The sequence below is a fragment of the Eschrichtius robustus genome, chromosome 15 (genome assembly GCF_028021215.1).
Source record: "Eschrichtius robustus isolate mEscRob2 chromosome 15, mEscRob2.pri, whole genome shotgun sequence".
Lineage (NCBI taxonomy): Eukaryota > Metazoa > Chordata > Mammalia > Artiodactyla > Eschrichtiidae > Eschrichtius > Eschrichtius robustus.
This window is the reverse complement of record NC_090838.1, coordinates 61,418,170-61,444,188: the sequence shown is the minus strand read 5'-3', so window position 1 is coordinate 61,444,188 and position 26,019 is coordinate 61,418,170. Positions and strand designations below refer to the sequence as shown.

Here is a 26,019-nt window from a genome sequence, read left to right as displayed (position 1 = left end):
CTAGTGATTGAAAAATGTGTGCTCCAAAGCAGGCATTCTTCAGTAAATAAGAAAATAAGAGGATTCACCAAGATGGCGGAGTAGAAGGACGTGTTCTCACTCCCTCTTGCGAGAGCACCAGAATCACAACTGGCTGCTGGACAATCATTGACAGAAGACACTGGACTTCACCAAGGAGGATACCCCACGTCCAAGGACAGAGGAGAAGCCACAGTGAGACGGTACGAGGGGCGCAATCAGAGTAAAATCAAATCCCATAACTGCTGGGTGGGTGACTCACAGACTGGCAAACACTTATACCACAGAAGTCCACCCACTGGAGTGAAGGTTCTGAGCCCCACGTCAGGCTTCCCAACCTGGGGGTCCGGCAACGGGAGGAGGAATTCCTAGAGAATCAGACTTTGAAGCCTAGTGGGAATTGATTGCAGGACTTTGACAGGACTGGGGGAAACAGAGACCCCACTCTTGGAGGACACACACAAAGTAATGTGTGCATCGGGACCCAGGGGAAGGAGCAGTGACCCTGGGGGAGACTGAACCAGACCTACCTGCTGGTGTTGGGGGGTCTCCTGCAGAGGCGGGTGGTGGCTCTGTTTCACTGTGGGGATAAGGACACTGGCAGCAGAGGTTCTGGGAAGTTCTCCTTGGCGTGAGCCCTCCCAGAGTCTGCCATTAACCCCACCAAAGAGCACGGGTAGGCTCCAGTGTTGGGTTGCCTCAGGCAAAACAACCAACAGGGAGGGAACCCAGCCCCACCCATCAACAGTCAAGTGGATTAAGGTTTTACTGAGCTCTGACCGCCACAGCAACAGTCAGCTCTACCCACCACCAGAGCCTCCCGTCGAGCCTCTTAGATAGCCTCAACCACCAGAGGGCAGAGAGCAGAAGCAAGAAAAACTACAATCCTGCAGCCTATGGACTAAAAACCACAGTTACAGAAAGATAGAGAAGATGAAAAGGCAGAGGGCTATATACCAGATGAAGGAACAAGAAAAAAAACCAGAAAAACAACTAAATGAAGTGGAGATAGGCAACGTTCCAGAAAAAGAATTCAGAATAATGATAGTGAAGATGATCCAGGACCTCGGAATAAGAATGGAGGCAAAGATTGAGAAGATGCAAGAAATGATTAACAAAGACCTAGAAGAATTAAAGAACAAACAGAGATGACCAATACAATAACTGAAATGAAAACTACACTAGAAGGAATCAATAGCAGAATAACTGAGGCAGAAGAACGGATAAGCGACCTGAAAGACAGAATGGTGGAATTCACTGCTGTGGGAACAGACTAAAGAAAAAAGAATGAAAAGAAATGAAGACAGCCTAAGAGACCTCTGGGACAACATTAAACGCAACAACATTCGCATTATAGGGGTCCCACAAGGAGAAGAGAGAGAGAAAGGACCAGAGAAGATATTTGAAGAGATTATAGTTGAAAACTTCCCGAACATGGGAAAGGAATAAGCCACCCAAGTCCAGGAAGCGCAGAGAGTCCCATACAGGATAAACTCAAGGAGAAACACGCCAAGACACATAGTAATCAAAGTGGCAAAAATTAAAGACAAAGAAAAATTATTGAAAGCAGCAAGGGAAAAACGACAAATAACATACAAGGGAACTCCCATAAGGTTAACAGCTGATTTCTCAGCAGAAACTCTACAAGCCAGAAGGGAGTGGCATGATATACTTAAAATGATGAAAGGGAAGAACGTACAACCAAGATTACTCTACCCGGCAAGGATCTCATTCAGATTGGATGGAGAAATCAAAAGCTTTACAGACAAGCAAAAGCTAAGAGAATTCAGCACCACCAAACCAGCTCTACAACAAATGTTAAAGGATCTTCTCTAAGTGGGAAACACAAGAGAAGAAAAGGACCTACAAAAACAAACCCAAAACAATTAAGAAAATGGTCATAGGAACATACATATCGATAATTACCTTAAACGTGAATGGATTAAATGTTCCAACCAAAATACACAGGCTTGCTGAATGGATATAAAAACAAGACCCATGTATATGCTGTCTACAAGAGACCCACTTTAGACCTAGGGACACATACAGACTGAAAGTGAGGGGATGGAAAAAGATTTTCCATGCAAATGGAAATCAAAAGAAAGCTGGAGTAGCTATACTCATATCAGATAAAATAGACTTTAAAATAAAGAATGTTACAAGAGACAAGGAAGGACACTACATGATGATCAAGGGATCAATCCAAGAAGAAGATATTACAATTATAAATATATATGCACCCAACATAGGAGCACCTCAATACATAAGGCAACTGCTAACAGCTATAAAAGAGGAAATCGACAGTAACACAATAATAGTGGGGGACTTTAACACCTCACTTACACCAATGGACAGATCATCCAAAATGAAAATAAATAAGGAAACAGAAGCTTTAAATGACACAATAGACCAGATAGATTTAATTGATAGTTATAGGACATTCCATCCAAAAACAGCAGATTACACGTTCTTCTCAAGTGCGCACGGAACATTCTCCAGGATAGATCACATCTTGGGTCACAAGTCAAGCCTCAGTAAATTTCAGAAAATTGAAATCATATCAAGCATCTTTTCTGACCACAACGCTATGAGATTAGAAATGAATTACAGGGGAAAAAACATAAAAAAGACAAACACATGGAGGCTAAACAATACGTTACTAAATAACCAAGAGATCACTGAAGAAATCAAAGAGGAAATCAAAAAACACCTAGAGACAAATGACAATGAAAACACGACGACCCAAAACCTATGGGATGCAGCAAAAGCAGTTCTAAGAGGGAAGTTTATAGCCATACAAGCCTACCTAAAGAAACAAGAAAAATCTCAAGTAAACAATCTAACCTTACACCTAAAGAAACTAGAGAAAGAAGAACAAACAACACCCAAAGTTAGCAGAAGGAAAGAAATCAGAAAGATCAGAGCAGAAATTAATGAAATAGAAACAAAGAAAACAATAGCAAAGATCAATAAAACTAAAAGTCGGTTCTTTGAGAAGATAAACAAAATTGATAAGCCATTAGCCAGACTCATCAAGAAAAAGAGGGAGAGGACTCAAATCAATAAAATCAGAAATGAAAAAGGAGAAGTTACAACAGACACCACAGAAATGCAAAGCATCCTAAGAGACTACTACAAGCAACTCTATGTCAATAAAATGGACAACCTGGAAGAAATGGACAAATTCTTAGAAAGGTATAGCCTTCCAAGCCCGAACCAGGAAGAAACAGAAAATATGAACAAACCAATCACAAGTAATGAAATTGAAACTGTGATTAAAAATCTTCCAACAAACAAAAGTCCAGGACCAGATGGCTTCACAGGTGAATTCTATCAAACATTTAGAGACGAGCTAACACTTATCCTTCTCAAACTCTTACAAAAAATTGCAGAGGAAGGAACACTCCCAAACTCATTCTATGAGGCCACCATCACCCTGATACCAAAACCAGACAAAGACACTACCAAAAAAGAAAATTACAGACCAATGTCACTGATGAATATAGATGCAAAAATCCTCAACAAAATACTAGCAAACAGAATCCAACAACACATTAAAAGGATCATACACCACGATCAAGTGGGATTTATCCCAGGGATGCAAGGAGTCTTCAATATACGCAAATCAATCAATGTGATACACCATATTAACAAACTGAAGAATAAAAACCATATGATCATCTCAAAAGATGCAGAAAAAGCTTTTGACAAAATTCAACACCCATTTATGATAAAAACTCTCCAGAAAGAGGGCATAGAGGGAACCTACCTCAACATAATAAAGGCCATATATGACAAACCCACAGCAAACATCATTCTCAATGGTGAAAAACTGAAAGCATTTCCTCTAAGATCAGAAACAAGACAAGGATGTCCACTCTCACCACTATTATTTAACATAGTTCTGGAAGTCCTAGCCATGGCAATCAGAGAAGAAAAAGAAATAAAAGGAACACAAATTGGAAAAGAAGAAGTAAAACTGTCACTGTTTGCGGATGACATGATATTATACATAGAGAATCCTAAAACTGCCACCAGAAAACTGCTAGAGCTAATTAATGAATATGGTAAAGTTGCAGGATGCAAAATTAATGCACAGAAATCTCTTGCATTCCTATACACTAATGATGAAAAATCTGAAAGAAATTAAGGTAACACTCCCATTTACCACTGCAACAAAAAGAATAAAATACCTAGGAATAAACCTACCTAGGGAGACAAAAGACCTATATGCAGAAAACTATAAGACACTGATGAAAGAAATTAAAGATGATACCAACAGATGGAGAGATATACCATGTTCTTGGATTGGAAGAATCAACATTATGAAAATGACTCTAGTACCCAAAGCAATCTACAGATTCAATGCAATCCCTATCAAATTACCAATGGCATTTTTTACGGAACTAGAACAAATCATCTTAAAATTTGTATGGAGACACAAAAGACCCCGAATAGCCAAAGCAGTCTTGTGGGGAAAAAAACAGAGCTGGAGGAATCAGACTCCCTGACTTCAGACTATACTATAAAGCTACAGTAATCAAGACAATATGGTACTGGCACAAAAACAGAAACATAGATCAATGGAACAAGATAGAAAGCCCAGAGATAAACCCACGCACCTATGGTCAACTAATCTATGACAAAGGAGGCAAAGATATACAATGGAGAAAAGACAGTCTCTTCAATAAGTGGTGCTGGGAAAACTGGACAGCTACATGTAAAAGAATGAAATTAGAATACTCCCTAACATCATACACAAAAATAAACTCAAAATGGATTAGAGACCTAAATGTAAGACTGGACACTATAAAACTCTTAGAGGAAAACATAGGAAGAACAACACTCTTTGACATAAATCACAGCAAGATCTTTTTTGATCCACCTCCTAAAGTAATGGAAATAAAAACAAAAATAAACAAATGGGACCTAATGAAACTTCAAAGCTTTTGCACAGCAAAGGAAACCATAAACAAGACGAAAAGACAACCCTCAGAATGGGAGAAAATATTTGCAAACAGACAAAGGATTAATCTCCAAAATATATAAACAGCTCATTCAGCTCAATATTAAAGAAACAAACACCCCAATCCAAAAATGGGCAGAAGACCTAAATAGACATTTCTCCAAAGAAGACATACAGATGGCCACGAAGCACATGAGATGCTCAACATCACTAATTATTAGAGAAATGCAAGTCAAAACTACAATGAGGTATCACCTCACACCAGTCAGAATGGGCATCATCAGAAAATCTACAAACAACAAATACTGGAGAGGGTGTGGAGAAAAGGGAACCCTCTTACACTGTTGGTGGGAATGTAAATTGATACAGCCACTATGGAGAACAATATGGAGGCTCCTTAAAAAACTAAAAATAGAATTACCATATGACCCAGCAATCCCACTACTGGGCATATACCCAGAGAAAACTGTAATTCAAAAAGATACATGCACCCGAATGTTCATCGCAGCACTACTTACAATAGCCAGGTCATGGAAGCAACCTAAACGCCCATCAACAGACGAATGGATAAAGAAGTTGTGGTACATATATACAATGGAATATTACTCAGCCATAAAAAGGAACGAAACTGAGTCATTTGTTGAGACGTGGATGGATCTAGAGACTGTCATACAGAGTGAAGTAAGTCAGAAAGAGAAAAACAAATATCGTATATTAACGCATGTATGTGGAACCTAGAAAAATGTTACAGATGAGCCGGTTTGCAGGGCAGAAGTTGAGACACAGATGTAGAGAACGGACATATGGACACCAAGGGGGGAAAACTGCGGTGGGGTGGGGATAGTGGTGTGCTGAATTGGGCGATTGGGATTGACATGTATACACTGATGTGTATAAAATTGATGCCTAATAAGAACCTGCAGTATAAAAAACAAACAAACAAACAAAAAACAACTAATACTAAACTTTCATTGGGTTATTTGTATGGAAATATGTTAATATAAATGTTTCAGACATTACATGAAATTTCTAAAAATCTTATATGTTCTGGTATAATGTTATAAGTCATAATCCTAGTTATTACTTTAAAATGTATATCTCAGAAATAACTAAAAAAAAAAGAAAGAAAATAACATAAAAAGAACACATATACACAAAGCAAAACTTACTGGATATTTTTAAGTACTTCTATAGACATTATCTATGGATATATAAACTAAAGCAAAGAAAATGATCTACAAAGACTAAACTCATAAACGTTGATACTTCTAAGGAAGCAAAAGGCCCAGAAGAATATATACACTATGATTCTGTTTATAGAAACTTCAAAACAGGCAAAACTCAAGTACGGTATTAGAAACCAAGGTGGGGTTACACACTCCCCTCTGCCCCGAAGTTAGTATTCAAAAGAAGTATGCAAGGGGCTTCCAGGACGTTGTCAGTGTTGTAGTTTGTGACTCAGGTAGAGGTTTCACAGACTTTTGCTAATTCTGTTAAGTATTTTCCCCTAGTCTATTGCTTATCATTTAATACTGTTTACAGTGTGATATATATACGTATGTATAAAGAAGTTGCTAAGTTCAATGTATTTGAATTTATACCTAATCTGTGGAGTGAACATTTTTGTTTTATGCCTTTTTCAGTATGTGCCATACTTAAACAAAAAATTAATCAACAATGAATCACGTAAGAACTAAATTCAGTTTACCTGTGACTTTTTCTTTCCTGGAACACATACTTTCACACTTTTCCCATTTATCAGAAGTGGTGTTGTTTCAATGTACTTCATGACTGCAGTAATTGCCTCTTTAAATTCCATTTCCAAGTAAGCCTAAAATGAAATGTATTCCACTTTTAGTCACAAAAATCTACCTTAAATTTCTCTGTATGACCTAATATAATACTTCTTTGTGGAATATAAAACTGAAATTACCTCAAGTCCTGGTTGCTTTCACCTCTTTTTGTTTTGCTAAAGTTTAATTTGATGTTTAGGATGTTTTCACACATGAAATGGACATTTAACCTTATAGAATTTCTATACCATTACCAAGGTAAGAAGGAAGCATGGGTCCATGGCAGGATCATGGAACAATAAGAAATGGGAAGGCAGGGCTCACTGAACAATCGAAGAGAAGGCAGGATCTGGTCTAGCTGCTGTTAAGTCTGACCTTTTTAAGGGTTCTTGCAACAAAGAAAACAATACCAACTATGTTCCGTTGTCTTACCTCACAATTTTTTACGTTCTGCTTAACCTAGGGTTTGTAGTTCTGGTGAACCCTATTATGTGAGTTATAGGAATACAACTCATATGTAAAAAAATACTGTACAGATAAAATCATTTTTTTAATATGACCTTACTGGTGTGCTAAAGCAATGAATGGCAAACTATGGCCTGCCACCTGTTTTTGTAAATAATTTTTTTGAACACAGCCATGCTCATTCATTTATATATTATCTATGACTGTGTTTGTACAACAACAGAGTTGTAGAGCAGAGTTGAATAGTTGAAATCCTATAACATGCAACGCCTAAAACATTATCTGGCCCTTCACGGAAAAAAGTGTGCTCTTCTAAAAAAACAGTGTGCTGTTTGAAACGATATAAAGCAGTACTTAGGGACCTTGTTCATTCAAATCCAAACATTTACATAACTCAATTAACAATTGTGTATGCAGGAAAAGCAGCTATAAGATCCAACAACAGTCTTTATAAAATAATGACTTTGTATGAATTTTAGAACAGACTAAATGACTCACTTCCTTTCTATATGGAACAATCAGGACATCATTAACTTTTCCAAATGGTTGAAATATTTTTCTAATATCTTCTTCAGTACAGCCATCCTCTGGTAAATCAGATATAAGAAGAACGGGACCATACTGTGAAGACTGATCTTTCCGAAGCTTTTTTGGGGATGAAAGAAAATTAAACCAAATTAAGTGACAAAGTACAGTTATAATAATTCCCACTATAATTTCTTCTACCATTAATCTTAGTCCTTTAAGCAGTCTTTTCAACATATTTTAGCATATTTGAAAAAATTTTAAAGGCCAAAGAAAAGTAGTAAGAAATATGTTTTACATTTTACCACTCAAACCCAACAGTGGTCAGAGTTTATGGGTAACCAATCACAGATGCTCTTTTCTGTTTAGAAGCATTTTGTAACAAACAAGACCTATGAAATGAAATGGTCCAAAACTATTAAAGAGTATTTTTCTATATGAATCTGCATGGCACATCACTAGTGAAGCTGACATTATAGCTTTACTTACTCTGTGTTCTAATAATTAAAAATGTTATCTAGATGGGCATAATATTTTTAAAGATTTATACTACATACAATTTAAATATACTTTATCAAATTTGCCACCTATGTTAAAAATTGACTCAAAAAGAAAAAACTTTTTAAAAGTTCCACCGCCACCATCTAGAAGTCTAGAAACAAAATGAAAGAACGTTACAGAATAACTAAGCCTCTTCGAGATTAATGCCCTGTACTCAACATTTCTTCCTAATTAATGCTCTTCAAAATCCTGTAATTGCAGGTTGATTATTTTAAGTTTATCCTTCTAAATATAAGCTCTCTGGGGCAGGGAACTGTAGTTGTTGAACGTTAAGACAATGTTAAGAGCAATGTATACGTAAATACTTGAAGACTTGTTACTATTACAACATAATAAACATTTGAAAATCTGGCCTATCAGGAGTTACTCTGATAGTCTCAGGATGCTTTATATATTATCTGCTATAATAGTAATTTCATTAACATATACAATAAAGCAATACCATCAAAATACACCAATAAGTTAGTACCCAGAAAAGAGACTAGTATTCTACACTGGACAATGAAGTATTTAACTTATGAACTGTACTGCAAAAAGTATAAAACAGATTAAAAATGACCAATTCTCAGCAGAGACTCACTAATAACTTACTAACAAAGATTATAAAACCTCAATATAATATATAATGCTGCTGATTACATCCATTTCCCCAATCAGGGAGCAAAACTTATCACAAGGATCTGTTTGTGTGGTTAGCCAAAAACACCAAACCGTCAAAACGTTCTCACTTTTGATATATCAAATGCCAAACCTCTAGGATTTGTAATCTACAGGACTTTATTGGACTTTTATTATATTCAGAAGAGAAACCAATAAATATTCCATATCAACATAACAAGTCACGATTTCAAACTTTTGGAAATATGAAAATTAAAAATTCTGAAAACTTTGTTTTCTCTTTGTCATATTAACAAATGTATGCACACACTTCCACTAACAAAGAACTACTGACCTTACGTTGTAGAGAAACAGCTTTATCAGACACCTGTTTACTTTCTGGTGAGGTGTCATCTTCAAGATTCTTTGATTTGTAACGAGTACAATGTCCTATATTTGAATCACTCTTTGTAGAGCTCGTAGATTTAACTGATGGCTTTGCTCCACTGACAGTTTTAAGTTTTTGTGCTGGTGAGTGTCCTTTATCAACTGCTTCAAGATGTTTCTGTTTACTGAATTCTGACCCATGCCCAGACCGTTGTACTACATCTTCTAATGCTTTTTTTCTGTCTGGTAAAAAGGACATAAATACTACTTCAACTGAAAAGAACTTAAGGTAGGAAACATCTCATCACATTATTAAAAAAAAAAGAATCATCTCTCAACTGTCCAAATATTTATCACATTGAGCTATTGTTAGGCCAAACAGGTGGCAAACACACACACACAAAATTATTCTTCTTTAATTCTTCACTCAAAAGTGAAGATATAAAAACATGAAGATCCCTTATTCAGTGAGCTTCTCTTATACCAGTGGTGCTCAAACTTTTGGTTTCAGTATCCCTTTACACTATTAAAAACTGAGGACTCCAAAGAGCTTTTGTTTGTGTTCAATTTATCAATGTTTACCATTTAAGAAACTAAAATAGAATTTTTAAAATATTAATTAATTTAATAATAATAAACTCCTATGTTAATATAAATAATATATTTTTATAAAAAACTTTAATTTCAAAACAAAAATTAGTTAGATGAGTAGCACCACTGTATATTTTCCAAATACTTTAATATTGGTCTTAAAAAAAGTCTGAATTCTCGTATCTGCTTCTGCATCCAATCTGCTGGATACATTATTTCAGCTGAAATACTAAAAGAAAAATCCAGCTTCACAAAGACATGTAGTTGGAAAAGGAAAGACCTCACAGACCTTTGCAAAGGTCTCAGAAAAAAATTATATAAGAGCTATTTCCAGAAAGGTCACTAAACCAATACAAAGACACAGGTTGAAAATATGAATAATTTTTAAAATGTTTCAAATTAATTCACCGAAGACAAGTCTATAATCAATTACTAAAGCAAACTAAGATGTTTGTATATCCTTGGTTTTTAAGTTTGATGTTGGGTGGATAGATACAGTCTCCCACACTTCTTCTGATACATAATAAAGGGAAGAAGAATGAAATAGGTTGGGATGTGGGTTGGATTTCATATAGAAATTCTAAAATTCAATAAAGTAGGACATTCCATCTCTTAAAAACCTTGAAAGTTTTAAAAAGAGCTGAGCCAAATACCTCAAAATGTCAACATTTAAAAAAATCTTGACAGTAGTAATATAAGTCACCATTTCAAGCTTAATAGAAATAAAAAATTCAAACAAACAAAAAAACTAAAAAAATTTAGTCAAAATAAGTACTTATTATTCACAACCATAAGTGTACCTGATGATCTCACTGATCTCCTTGATGTCCTTTCGGGGCTAACTGATCGATAGCATTTTGGACTGGCTCTAAATGGATTTCTCATTCGATACGGTGAACGGGATCTGGATCTGTATCTAGGAACGAAACGATGGCAAATTCTTGGACTTCGACTTCTTGGTCTGTACATATAACGTATTGGGCTTCGGGATCGACGGAATCTGTGACTTGAGCTTGATCTCCTAGAACGTCTAGGACTGGGAGAATGAGATCGTCTTCTTGGAGTTTCGTTTTCTTTTCTATTGCCTTCATTTCTACAAAGTGTAGGAAAAAAAACCACAAGATTCATCAATTTAACATAAATTTAAATCTATATTAAATGACAGATTTATCTTCTTAAAAACAGACTATTAACAACGCCAAATTCTGATACCATGTATTTATGTAAAGCAAAAACCTGTTTGACATGATGCAATTCAGCCTTGTAGATGAGTAAGAAACAATCAGAGCAGATGATCACCTCTCTCATTGCTTAGATTCCTCTGTTTTGTTAATTTACAAAAGAATATTATCATCAATTTCTTGCATTTTTCCTATACCACTATTATATCCAATTATGTTTTGAAAGTATTATATTACATGAAGAATTTAGGAAATGACTTACATAAACAAATGTTTTTCGACAATTTTTCCTGAAATGTTATGCCATCCACAAATATTTCTTTGACTGTTGTACTTGTATACCTACACATTGAACCGGGAACCCCATTCCCAGCCTTCAAATCTAAGATCCCACAAACATAAAATAATAATAAAAAGTATTAAAGTATAAAGTATTTTCAGAACAGACTTAAAAAAAAAAAAAAAGAAGTTCACAGATGGGAGCTATCACACTTAAACTGGGGTAATTAAAGAAAGATTCATTGAGATGGTTGCATTTGCCTATTGTTTAAAAGTAAAAATGGTCAAAACAGGACTCTATTCAAAACAGTACCTTAAAAAAAAAAAAAGTACTTGTTTACTTTTAAAAGAAAATCAAATTTCAATAATACCACTATTAAAAAAAATAACTACCTTCTTGATGGGAGGATCTCAGGATTCCAATCGGGATACCTATTTTGAGAATAAACAATATTAATGAACAGTTAAAATAAGATTATAAGGCTCAATCTTTCCCTGCAATGTATCAAGAGGACTGTTCAAAACCAAAGTTAAGGGAATTCCCTGGCGGACCAGTGGTTAGGACTCCGTGCTTCACTGCTAAGGGCACGGGTTCAGTCCCTCGCTGGGGAACTAAGATCCCACAAGCCATGTGGCGCAGCCAATAAATAAATAAATAAAAATTAAAAAAATTTTAAAAACAAAAATTTTTTTTTAAATTTTTAAAAATTTAAAAAATATTTTTAAAAAGATTAAAAAAAGATAAAAAACCAAAGTCAACACAGTGATTTATTAGGCAATTCAGGGAAAAGAAACACATTCCCTATACTTCAAAGGCCTCAATGTTTATTTAGGTAAAACAAGCAGTACACATAAAAGTGTTGAGAGGTATAGAAGAGGTATAAAACACAAGCTTAGGTAGGGGTTAAAGACAGTTCACCCACTTTGCAGAACCCCAGGGGACACCACTCTACAGAATAAGACATGAATAGTGCCCCTTACACTGTACCAATTGCTCCTCAAGAGAGGATCTAGTGGGAGGATTCAGGGGAGAATTCAAAGAAAAAGGTTGCTTTTCAGGGGAACTAAGATCCCACAAGCCATGTGGCGAAAGGTCTTGTTAATAGGCATGGATCAGGTTAGGTTTCATACAGTGGTGACACATAAAAGAAGCACTGGAGGCAAAACATGTGTTCTATTCCAGGAACCGGTATGGCTGCAGCATGTAAGCGACGAAAAGCAATTATGAGGGGGAAAACCTGGAAAGGCAGCTCAGAGACAAACTATGAACGTCCTTTGAAATCAGATTAAGGAGGCTGCACATAAGTAAAAGGCAACGGGGAACAATAAACATTTCTGAAGTGAAGGGACCATAGGAATGTTTTCAGAACAACTGGAAATATCTGGATTACAGAAAAAGATGAGGGCTGGGATATTAAAAATCAGGCATCAGCTATACTACTAAGAATGAGTGAGATAAACAGAGAATAGTTTGCGGGGAAAAAAGAGGGCTGAGGACAGAATCTTATGCACGCTAACACTTAAGAGTAAAGCAGACAAAGATACACCAATGAAAGAGATTAAGGGTTAATTACAGAAAGAAAAAGTAGGAGGAACAGCAACATCATGGAAGCCTAAAAAAAAGACATCTTTATCCTCATCTTTTCTAGATGCTCTGGACTCTTAAAAGTTAACTGGAAATGGTGATTAAATTAAATTACTGAATCACTGATGTTCAAAAATACAATTTCAGCAACCAAGAGGAGAGCCAGGTAAGGAAATGAAGGCAGCAGACTCAACAAGTCACCTGGCAGGAAAATAAAGTGAGGTCAAAACCTTACTAAAGGTAAAGTGGTTTTTATTTGTTGATATTTGTCTCAGACATTGTTAGCAGGTTAACTCAAAAGCAATTCTCAACTCTCTTTTCCCATGCCTGCCTCCACAACAAAGGCTAAAAAAGCTAAATATTTGCTTTCCCAGCCTCCTTAGAAGATAGCCAGTGATAGGTTCAAACCAATGAGACAGCCATAGGTGCAAAACCACTGGCAGACTTCTGAGAAAGCTTCTGCCCACTTCTTCCTGCTTTAAGAGCAGACATGATGCATCTTCTAACTATAATGTGACAAACTATGAAGGCAAAAAAACTTAACTTCAATCCAATGTATCTATCACCCAGCATCAACAATTGTTAAAACATGAACAATTTTGTTTCATCTACTACTACATTTTTAAAAACTTTTGTTACTCTGTACCATCTAAGAAGATACATTTCCGGTCTCATGTTACTGTGTTTAAAAGCAAGACCTTTGGGAGTTCCCTGGTGGTCTCCTGGTTAAGATTTGGCACTTTCACTGTTGGGGCCTGGGTTCAATCCCTGGTTGGGGAACTGAGATCCCACAAGCCATGTGGTGCGACCAAAAGAAAAAAAAAAAAACTAAAGCAAGACCTTTGGAATCAAACACAGCTGGGTGTAAGTGTAGGTACTGCCACTTAATGGCCATGTATCTGAAAGCCAGTTACTTACTATGAGTAAGCCTTAGCTTTCTCTTATGTACAATGCTGGAAATATAGCTGGTTGTGGACACACAGAAGTTATTAAATTTCCAGAGCTTTCCAGTTCAAGAGTGGGTAACAATGTTTCAGATGTGAAATGATGTTTCAGAACTAGGTTAACTGCTAGAATACATATTCTTGTCTCTGCTGCCCAGAGCAGAAAGATAAAGCATACATACTATTCTGCAAATAGAGTTTGGACTGCCTGTATATTGCCTAACTAGTTTTTTTTTTTTTTTAACATCTTTATTGGAGTGTAATTGCTTTACAACGGTGTGTTAGTTTCTGCTTTATAACTAAGTGCATCAGTTATACATATACATATATCCTCATATCTCTTCCCTCTTGCGTCTCCCTCCCTCCTACTATCCCACCCCTCTAGGTGGTCACAAAGCACCGAGCTGATCTCCCTGTGCTATGAGGCTGCTTCCCACTAGCTATCTATTTTACATTTGGTACTAACTAGTTTTTTAAAATGTTTCAGAAGCATGATACATAAGCAATATAAACATAATGGCTAAGAACAAGAACCTAAGTAAACGACATTATCTGTATCCCAATGTGATGCAGTAAGTATACACATCACCTATAAAGTTTTTGTGACAAAACTGTTCAACCTGAATTTAATGAAGAGGAAAAAAAACCAAAAAGGTGCAGAATGTGGAATATTCTACAAGACAACTTTTGTGGACATTTCAGAAGTCAACCATTGTGAAAAATCCTCCTCAAAAGGATATTGGGATTGACATACATACACTATTGATACCATGTATAGAATAGATAACTAGTGAGAACCTACTGTATAGCACAGGGAACTCTACTCAATGCTCTGTGGTGACCTAAATGAGAAGGAAATCCAAAAAAGAGGGGATATGTGTATATATACAGCTGATTTACTTTGCTGTACAGTAGAAACTAACACAATATTGTAAAGCAACTACACTCCAATAAAAAAAATTTAATGCTAAAAAAAAAAGTGTAGGGGTGGCGTAGGCAAAGATAGTTATAAAGGCATTTTGGAAACAAATGGCAAAATTTGAACTTGGCCTATGTACTGGAAGGCATTATGAAATCCTTGTTAATCACTGTGTTAAGAGACAGATGTTGAATTAAGGAGTAAAGTGTCATAATGTCTGTAATTTATTTTCAAGTAGTTTTCAAAAACTATAATATTAAAAATGTACATATAAAGATATAATAGATATGTCAAATGTTAATAATTGGTTAATAAAGACAAAGACTATATGAATGTTTATTATCCCTTCAACTTTTTTGTGGCTTAGAAACTTTTCAAAATAAAATGTTGAGAGGAAAAAAAGGAGCAAAGATCCATGAGTTAGACAGATTAGTTGTGCCAATTATTTGCTGTGTTGTAGTAGGGAAGTTGCCTCTCAGTTTCCCCAGTGGTAAAATCACAAATAATCATTATACATATATCTCATAGGGTTGCTTGAAGATTAAAGACACTGTGTAAAGCACTTAGAAAAACGCCCAGCACACAATAAGCATACAGCTCTTATTATTTATTTTTAATACTAAAACTTTAATGCACTATTATCTTTTCTCAAGTTAACCAACTACTCTTATGTCATAATCCAGAAAGATCCAAGACAACGAGAGAGAAGAGATAATCAGCCTTAAGAAAAGGAATAAGAACCTAAATATACATCAGCAGAGGAATGACTAAACAGATTAAGGTTTAGAAACACAACGCAGCTTAAAAAAAAAAAAAAGAATGAAGTAGCATATATTTTGCCATGGAAAAATCCAAAGCACCTAATCAAATCTAACATATTAAATTTTTTTTGCAATAGAAAGCCATAAAGAAACTATTCAAGAGCACATAACCTGAAAAACATAAAAATGTAAAACAAGCAATGAAGTAGCAGGCATGGAAAGCACATGCTTTAAAATCAGCGTCCTGGAGACTTCCCTGGTGGCAGAGTGGTTAAGAATCCGCCTGCTAATGCAGGAGACAGGGGTTCGAGTCATGGTCCGGGAAGATTCCACATGCTGCGGAGCAACTAAGCCCGTGTGCCACAACTACTGAGCCTGTGCTCTAGAGCCCATGGGCCACAACTACTGAGCCTGCGCTCTAGAGCCCATGAGCCACAACTACTGAGCCCTCGTGTCACAACTACTGAAGCCCACATGCGTAGAGCCCGTGCTCCGCAGCAAAAGAAGCCAGCACAATGAGAAGCCCACGCACCTCCACGAAGAGCAGCCCCACTCGCCACAACTAGAGAAAGCCCACACGCAACAAAGACCCAACGCAGCCAAAAATAAAAAATAAAATAAATATAAAAAAAAAAAATCAGGGTCCTGTGTGCATTAAAAAAAAAAAAAAGCCTTATCTACACAAAAGTCTTTAAATAGGCATAAATGCCATTTGATGTAGTAAATTAATGACAGTGCATGTAGCTAGAATCCTCTTACTAGCATTAATGCCTACCTACAGCAACTAACTCCCACCTAAATCCCTTACCTTCATAAAAATGAGACATCCCATTGGGTATCTGTGGGAAAATTTGTGGCTTAGGAGAGATTTTCCACTTACAGTGGCAGTAAGGCCTATCCAATTTAAGTAACAAATTATCTCCGCATGATAACCAATGTTTGTGTGCACACATCTATACAGGTAAGCAACTCTATTATTAGTCTATACAATTAAGGTAGGGCTTATATCACACTCAACACTTGACACCAACCGAGGTTCAGTACCCTATTCCTGCAACCATTATAACTGGTTTAGAGATGGACAACTAACCCACAGTGAACCAAAAGAGTCAAACCGAGGACTTCCGCAGAATTTATGAGGAAAGAAGTGTTTTTATTTATTTTTTAACTCCTGGAATTGCTAGCTATACAGATCACTTAAGTCTGGAACTAAGGGGTCACTTTGCTTTGTGGAGAAAAGTGTGCCTTTCTCATGAGGCTAAAGCAGAAGAGAACAGCCAAGAAACGAAAATATTTCTGACACTCTGATTTTTGTTTGAGCATCTTATTCAGCTGTTCCTGAAACTAGAAACACTCCTTAAGCTTCCCAGTTAAATAAGCTAATAAATTTCCTTACTTTAAAAAACTAGTCTGAGTTAGGTTTATCACATATGACTAGAAGAGTCCTGAATAATCTCAAAAAATTTTGTTGATATTTTCATAAAGAACAACAACAAAAAACCAAAACAGCTGCCACAAATCCATTTGCTCAAGAACATGTTATTATCATCAGTATAGTGACCAGGAATTTGACACACAACTATATCAGTATATTTAATGATGTTAAAAGGAGCACAATTTAATTTTATGTAACTCCAGGTGATATTAGAGAATACTGTTAATATCACACTTTTCACCTTCATAGGTGCCCTGTCTTAAAGAAGGAAAAGGTCAAAGAATTGAAGAACCAATGTTGAGGAAGCACCGTATCTAGCTTGTTCATCTCCTACTTAAGGTTTTTTCTGAATATAGGTTCTAAACCAGGAGAGGTTTAGACCTGAAATTAAAGACTAGTGTTTGGTTTGGGTGGTTTTTAGTTTCTTATCCTTTGGGAAAGGGGTGGGGATGAGGGGGAAGAAGTGTAGGAGAAGGGTAGACTATGTGCTCTGAAAAAGATAAACCATCCCAAGGGAAGGCAAGCCAGCAGGAATGAACCAATGATACTAAAGTTACCTACTGGGATTAAATTAGGAAGGAGTCAGAAGAAAGGACCATATTTAATTCTCTCCTTTGGGGAAAAGATTAAATATATTTGTATATTAATATTTCAAATACACAATAGCTTTCTAAAAAAATATTTTTCTCCAAAGTACCACACTAAAGGTATTAAGCAGTCATACCTGAAACATTATTTATTTTGTAAATTTGCTACTTATAAAAAAGGAAAAAATTGTTCTTACTGTTGACGTAACTGTCGGCAGCTCTCAATATGAGTAGATGTATTTTGATGCTGAATCCAATCCTATTGTAAAAGGAGAAGAGTGCACAAATTAGAACATTCCTTATTTGACTAATGAAATTAGGCTTTTTAACATGACACAGTATACTTTATCAAAAATTAACCAAATCTAGTTATAAATACCATTTGGCTACAATAAAAATTTTCACAAACAAAAATAAAAGGCCTCCAAACAAAAGCACTTAATACCAACTCATTGATGCCATTTTAAAACATTTTAGTATAGAAAACATTTTTAAAATCATACCCATGGATACTCGTTTTGAAGTCAAATATACATGTAAACTTGGAGAAAATAAAAGCATGGATCAGAAATAACTCATCTCAAATATAAAACACTACTACAGAGAACACCAAAAACTCTATAAATAGAATGGTATCGTTCTATAAAATATAGTCTAAAATATAGTCTCTAAAATATAGTCTCAATGCCTTACAACTCTAAAATTCAAGCTAACAACATTAACAACAAAAAATCCTACCTCTTAGGCCAATACTATTCCAAGCAAGGTACTCACTATGTATTGGCAAAGGATAAGATTAGTAAAAATATGAAAAAATGCTGCTGATCAAATCTAATTTATTTTCAGGATATAATGAAAAGTAATATCATTTCAAAGACATAATATCCCTTACATATAGAGCTTTACAATGAACAAAATGCTTTCTTATACATAACTTCATGTGTCACAAAGCTGCCCTAAAATTACATTCCGTATCCATAAAAAGCTCCTCGAAGATACATCTGATTTTTTTTTTAAGGCAATACAGTTTTCAAAGATACAGTCCCCCAAACGAAACAGTTAGTTAAAAGCAATGTGTATATTACTCAATGTTTTATTGTTTCTCCAACATTTGGAAAGGCAGAAAACTTACTGAACAGTTCCATATTTTAACGCTTTCCTTGAGGAAAATGTTATTCATTTCCATTTCAAAAACATTTTAGTTTGTCATTGCCAAAGACGAACTAGAAATATCCAGAGTTAAAAACAACAGTTGACACTAATTTTGGAATCTGCCTTGTTGAGAACTATCTGAAAATAAGTGCATGCTATTTGCAATGCTCAGCAGCAGGTTATGACAAACCCTAAATTATTTCATTAAGCCATGTAACTCATTGTGGATTGCAAAAAAGAAATGTCTGCATATCCTGCTCAGTGATACAAATATTTAGAAAGCTAGAAGAGACTGGCAGTTAAGAGTCTTTAGTACTGTTAAACCCATGTCTTTGACATTAACTGGATATTGCTTACATCAGACACACTGGCAGGTATCAAGTTGGGCATGATTTATTTGGACCATAAAGTGTTTTATTTGAATAAATTGCCGATATTTAAAAATCCAGAGATTTCCAGCTTTTCTTGAAAAAATATGAAGATGTAATTAATACTAGACATGTATTTGATATAGCAACCAACAGGTGATGCTGACAGCTAACTTACTTAGGGCATACTCTCTCCAGTTCTACACACACACACACACACACACACACACACACACCCTTTTAATAGGTCCGCTTTACTCACTGACATTACTCGCTTTTAAGCTCAGTAAATAGACGTACACCACCCCAATTTCTAGACTCTCCAGTAAGACAAGGGTCCAAGAGCAGTACTCCTCTCCAGAGAAAAAGTGATAATTATCTACTAAGCAGGAGATGCGGCAAGGACCGTAGACTTGAGTGGGCCCAGAATCAAACTGTGAAAATACCTACCCATATCAGAGCTCACTCTCTATCCACCAACTATTTCAAAAATCTTTTGTCAGTATTTTCTCAAACTGAATTATTTCAGTCAAAAAGACATGGCTTCTAAACCAACTGTGACAGTCAAAAAGACATAACTTCTAAACTAAGGTCGGCTCCTCCTCTGTCTGAAACCCAGTTTAGAAAAAAAATAATTTCACACTTTCTTGTTGTCTTTTTCAGGCTATAGTTTTAAAGACTCAGAGATGGGGAACATATTGTCAGATATTACTTAGCAAGAAAAAATTTGCAGTTGGTAATTTATATTTATTGGTTACATATTTATAATGTCAAATACATGCACACTTACAATGCAGCAAGATATATCACAGAAACAAGAGAGGTAGTTTGTACTACCTAAGTCCATGTTCACAAATCCCTATCACTTGTCATCCAGTAGTGAAGAATTCATTAGTTAGGTCCATTGTGTTGTTCTATTAAAAGGTATCTGTTCATTTAAAATGGCAATCAATCTCTGTGAATTCTAATAATCGTTAAATGATTTCTTTTCCTAATTTTTACTTTTATCATAGTAATTCATACTTTCACCAACTTATACTTGAATAACTAGGGAAGTCTCGAATTAGGTGCCCTACCCTCTCTCTTCTCATTTCTATTCATCTTGTACACGTCAGTCAGATTTATCTCCCTGAAAGACATTTTTAATGTGTCACTTCGCATGTCAAGAACCTTAATTAGCTTCCTAATGCCTCTCACCTCAAGTCTAAACTCCTTAGGCTAGCTTTTCAAGGCCCCTCAAACTTACTGTTGTTGCTCCTATCTGAAATGTCATCCCTCCTCCCCTGGGTATATCTAAGCCTACTCATCATTCAAGACCCATCTTCAACCTACTCCATGAAGTCTTCCCTCCCAGACCACTCTAATCCAGACAGACTTAGTGCAGTAGTCACTCAATCAGTCTTATTTAACTGGAGTACGGAAGTCTTCTGATGTCAGAAAGTATATTATACTTTCTAATTACATACTGCTAAATACACAATAAGTGTCAGTAACTTGATAATGCTAGCCTGAACTGATATGTCTGCAATCAAACAGAAATATTAAATATCTCTCCCCCTACAGCATAACCAAACAATTATGAACCATTTGTTACCCTCCAATTTTTAAAAAATTCTTTAGGTGTATAATTTTTCTCCTCAGTGAGACTGTAAAAACTGCTTAAGAACAACATGTAAACTTTATATAGTTCTTTATTTCCATCCCAGCACCTAATATAGTCATGTACAAAACTAGTAATCAGTAAATAGTTACTGAATAAATGTATATCTTTTCTATTCACCAGATTAAAAATTAAAACATTTAAGATATTTTTCTTGGATTTATCATGACTAACTGGAAATTCAAAATAAATGGAATACAGGGGGCCTAACACTCAATTCAGTACTTAGGCCAGGGCTACATACAGATTTTAACTAAGTGCTATAAATTATTCTGAGATTTTTCAAGACTTTGCTATCCTCTGTGATAAGGCAAGGCAATTATTATTTTATTAGAACTCAGCAAATATGGCTAAAATGAGATAGAATGCTGATTTCCTTTGCTGGCGTTAACCTTTATGACAAAAGCATCAGTTTTAGGTATCAGATTCTTGTTGGCTGAAACCTGGTGAGTGGGAAATAGAAAGACAATAAAAGGGCAGCACTGGAAGGAGAAAAAACAAGAGAATTAACACCGAAAGACTTTTAAGCCTATTCAAAGTATACAACCAATGCTATGGCCTTGAATCAAAGCCTTTTCCCATGGGAAGTACATTCCTTCCTGACCACTTGTATTGAATAATATACATCTTCAAATCACATTAGTAAATAGAAGAAACAGTGGTTTCCAAACATATGTAAGTAAATAAAACATACTTGGAAATTTCTACTCAAATCCACCAATGATTACTATCAAACAGTATAGTCTACATTACTCTTCAGCACCTCTGTAAAACACTTCATTCTAACTATACTAACCATGAAGACACCTAAGGCTTCTTTGTTTTTTAAAGACTCTTCTCTCTAAAGTTCTATCATTCTACACTCTATGCTCTGAGCCCACAGCTGGTCCGAATAATTCATCTTGACTCAACTTTGCTATGGATTAGGTTATTTGAGGAAGCTCCGCCTCATGAAACGCTAAAAATCCTAATTCAGACAGAATCAGAAGATATTTAAATCAACATTAACTCTCTTTAGCCCAAGACCGATAGATACATGCAAGGCTACAATAGACTGTCTCTTAAAAGTGTGCAAAACAAATGTTTTATTCCAAGTTTTTATTTTTATACTAACAGATTCTCTTATTTAGATAAAGGTAACTCATGTGACATTGTCTTATAAGTACAGTTTATGTCATATCAATTTTATGTTGCATTTTCTGGGATAACTTCTCAGAATTTCAAAATAAATGGACAGACCCATGTGGTGTGCCCAGTCACAGGAATACAGAAAGCCTAACACCCAATTCAGTACTTAGGCCAGGCTACTTAAGATTACAACTAAGTGTTGATGTTGCAATCAAAATTTCTGCCTTTTCCTTAATGACTAGTTAACACCAGCATACATGAGAATTTAGAGGAAACTTGGGCGCTGAGTATCATGATACAGTGATCTTTAAAAACACTCACCTTCAAATGACTACATTCTACGTTACACAGAGAACACAAATGTGGAAATATTCTTGGAGACGCTGCATAATAATCATTCATCATAGAAGGAGTTGGAAGTCTCTTCATCTTCTGGGCATCAGCATGTGAAAACTTTGGTAGCCATGATGCTTTCACAATCCCAAAGGGAGACTGAATGGGGATGTCAGCCTCTGACTGGTAATTCTTTTTACTTCCTCCCGATCCATGTACATTAGATGAATTAATGACAGGTTCACGTGGGATCCGATCTTGCTGGCTTACAGCTGAAATTAATTCCGATGAAAACGGTTGCTGGTTCATAGGAGGAGGAATCAGAGACTGACTCATTGTCTGGTTAACTGGCTGGCTAATGGATTGGCTGACAGATTTTACAGGTTCAAGGACTGACTGTCCTCCTGAAATGTGTAAGCCTGACATCTTGCTTCCACTCTCAACTGGGAAAAAGGACTGATTATTGGAGGACTCACTGGGGAAGTCCATCTGTCGAAACACATCTTCAACAGGAAACATAGAGTTACATATCACATTCGGAGCAGCAACAGATGCAGAAATGCTCGGCTGTGACCGAAATTCATTCTTGACCTCATCAGTTGGAATTTCAGGATCGTAAATACGTACTTCAAGTGGATCTTCTGTGTAGCCATACTTGCTTGCATGCCCATAATCAATCACATTACTCGAAACTGCCTCACTACCAAGTGTTTCTTTATTTCTGCTCTGAGAAGGTAAATTAGGTAATCGGCGCCCCACTTTTCGCATTCTTATATCCCTCAAAATTAATGGCATATTTTCAGGAGTTAGTTGTTCATCAGGATAGCGACTGAGTTCTTCTAAGTCTTCATTAGATAATCCAAAACTTGCTAAAATACTTGAGGCACTCTCTTTTGTATAGCGGCTCTGTACTTTAGGACTCTGCTCTGTAACCTGCGTTACAGAACTCTGTTTCACTCCCACTGATGCAGACATATGAGGCTCATCATCCCACCGGCTACCATGAGGCTTCGCCTTCTTTTGTTGTGCTTCATGAAAATCCAATTTTTCTTTGGTCAATCTTGGATCAGTTCGGTGTTGAGTTACCTGAACATTCATTCTCTGTGGTCCCATGTTCTGATAAGATTCATGGCCAGCAAATCTGTGTGGTATCCCACGGGCTCTCCCTGCTGGGTAAAATCTTGGAAGACCCATAGATCCAGGCCTCATAAATGGTCCTGGAGGCCTCATCCCAGAAGGGTTAGGTGCTCGTGGCCTCTGAAGTGGAAAGTTTCCTCGAGGATTAAACCTGGGTCTCGACATGGCTATTTTCAAGAAAGCCTGATTTAATAAAGTATAAGGTGGTGTTGAACTATGTGAGGCAACGGCATTCAGCTGCTGAAGCGCCAACTGAGTCTTAATCTGAGCAAAGTGCAAAGGAGATGGGCCCAACAGAAGTGGGTTTGCAATGCCCAGGTTCAAGGAATTCACAAGTGGTGCCAAATTTTCCAAGAATAACACAAAGCTGAAAGTTAAAACACAAATATTAGATCATTTTAACTCAAACTACTTCATGAAGTGGGTTCTACAGCCAGTGTAAAACATTTTGAAACAAAGCCATGAAACCATTCTGCATTTCATACACTTTTAGAGTGTTTACGAGGATTTTAAATTTTCCCCAAAACTTTCTCTTCTTTTCTTTCCCGAATCCAGAACACAAACCCCAAACCTCAAGCCAGAGTTCATGTACACTGCGTTGCACTGGGTGCTGTCCTAGGTGCTGAGCGGTAATTACAACTCCTTTTAAAACTTCTTAGAAGTGTCCAAATCCTGCATGCCACTGGGGGATGGGGTGAGAATATACATTCAGTTGCTGTGGTAAGTTCTCAGAAGTTGTTTCTTTATCATCATAGATCTTTTTCCCCCTTCTTTTTGATTTTAGTGGAAAGGAATGAGTTCAGAATCATTCAATTTATTAAACATTTTTTGTCTAATATGACAGTCATTATGGAGTTTTCAAGCCAAATAAAACATGATTCCTGCCAAAGTGCACGCAATCTAACAAGAAAAACAAAATAGAGTTTTTCATTATTACAACAATGCTAAAAAGCATCATAAAAGGATCTATTTCTGTAAAAGGTCATGAGTGTTTGAGTTGAGTTTTATAGGATGAGTATCTTCTAGAGTTTTGAGGGAACTGGGGTAAGAGAGAGTTCAGATAACAAGGTCTTACTAAACATGTGTTTATCAAATTTTTTAAAATGTAGAATAGCCTAGGTTAAGGCTTCTGAATAAAACACTGTAATAAGATGAAACAGCTTGCTAGGATGATTTAAAATTTTAAAACTAATTAAACTTATTAACTGCATGTTTCTGACAAAGCTATAAAATTCTGGACCAAGACAAAATATAGTTTCAGTTAAGATATGTGATTCTTCATTAACCCCAGGACTATTTAATAAAATTATCTATGAAGACAAAAAAAAAAAAATTGCCAAGAACCACTCTCCTTTATGCCAACTTTTAGCTACCGTTTTTACTGACTTTGGAACTTTCTCCCAAAACTATCCATTTTCAACCCTCTGTTCTCTACACCAATTCCTTTAGTCAATGAGGCTCAAAAACTTTTTATTCTCCATTTCTAACTAATCATAAAATTCTACGTATTCCTGTCGATGTCTCTTATACTTTCCTTTCTCCTTTCACCACCACCACCACCCTACTGCAAGCTCTCATCACTCTATACCACAGCTGGCCTCCATCTCAATTCATTCTGTCGTTACTGATTAATATCCCTGAAACACTTCTTTTATTATCACCCCTCTACATAAAAATCTTCACCACTTTACTGCTTCTCGTAAGATAGTGTCCAAACTTGTCAACCTGGCATTTAGTATATAACCTAATCCCAATCTACCTTTCACACTTTCCTAGCCAATAATACTTAATGAAAAATTTTTACTACAGCCAAATTGGTCTATTTGCAATCTCCTGACCACTTCCAACACATTCCATACTTTATTCATACCTCACTACCTAGAATACTCCTAGCTCTCTGAATCAAACTCAATCTTCAAGATTGTTTCCAAGTCCCACCCCACAAGAATCTCTTTGATCATCTCCTATGGCACACACTAAGCTATTAATCTAATAAATGCAGTAATACATGCAATGTTCAAATTCATTTCTAAGCTAGTAATTATCTCTATATGTCAGATGAGAAGGGTTTGAATTCTACCAGATTCACCATTTACTATTAAGATTTTGGGCAAGCTACTTAATCTCCAGAGCATCAGTTTCCTCATCTGTAAAAAAGGAAAGTATCTTCCTCTATGGATTACTGTTAAGGACTAAGATGAAATACAAACATGTACAGTGTCTAACAAAGGAGCTGCCCAATAAATGTTAGTTTCACTCTCCCTCCCCTCATTCCACTGAGCAGGAGTCTTTCAGGCAGACAAATCTCACTCCTAAGCATCAATACCTTTTAATCTCTGCCTCTGCAAAGCAGAGGGTAGCTAAATTTAGGGGGGCAAAAAGGGTAAGAGATGAGTAAAAGCAGAAATCATAAAAATAATTTCTATCTCTATTCACATACAACCTCTTTCTATCTTAACAGATTCAGAAAAAGAGAGTTAAATCTCTTGAACACAAAACCTATCCTGGAAGAACTACAACACAATAGGTGCTCTGGAAGCCCAAAAGTAAAAGCAATCCAAAAAGCCAGCTGTGCTTTATAAAAGTGTTTTGAAGCAATTAATTCCTGATAATGTCAATATCTTAAAAAAAAAAAACTCAAAATGCA

The 26,019-nt window shown here is 36.1% G+C and overlaps 1 protein-coding gene across 5 annotated transcripts in view; it reads right to left on the bottom strand.

Annotated features, from left to right (window-relative positions):
* ZNF638 (zinc finger protein 638) overlaps positions 1-26,019 on the bottom strand; it is an 88,661-nt gene that overhangs the window by 53,326 nt on the left and 9,316 nt on the right. For 2 of the 5 annotated variants that reach the window (XM_068563915.1, XM_068563916.1), the window contains exons 2-8: positions 22,224-23,739; positions 17,792-17,853; positions 11,757-11,795; positions 10,704-10,996; positions 9,281-9,555; positions 7,741-7,887; positions 6,693-6,815 (exon numbers count right to left, since the gene is read on the bottom strand). In XM_068563915.1, coding sequence (XP_068420016.1) covers positions 6,693-6,815; positions 7,741-7,887; positions 9,281-9,555; positions 10,704-10,996; positions 11,757-11,795; positions 17,792-17,853; positions 22,224-23,537 — 2,253 coding nt within the window. In that variant the 5' untranslated portion in view covers positions 23,538-23,739. The remainder of the gene's footprint in view (positions 1-6,692; positions 6,816-7,740; positions 7,888-9,280; positions 9,556-10,703; positions 10,997-11,756; positions 11,796-17,791; positions 17,854-22,223; positions 23,740-26,019) is intronic. The other 3 variants (XM_068563918.1, XM_068563919.1, XM_068563917.1) reach the window with 2 other exon arrangements.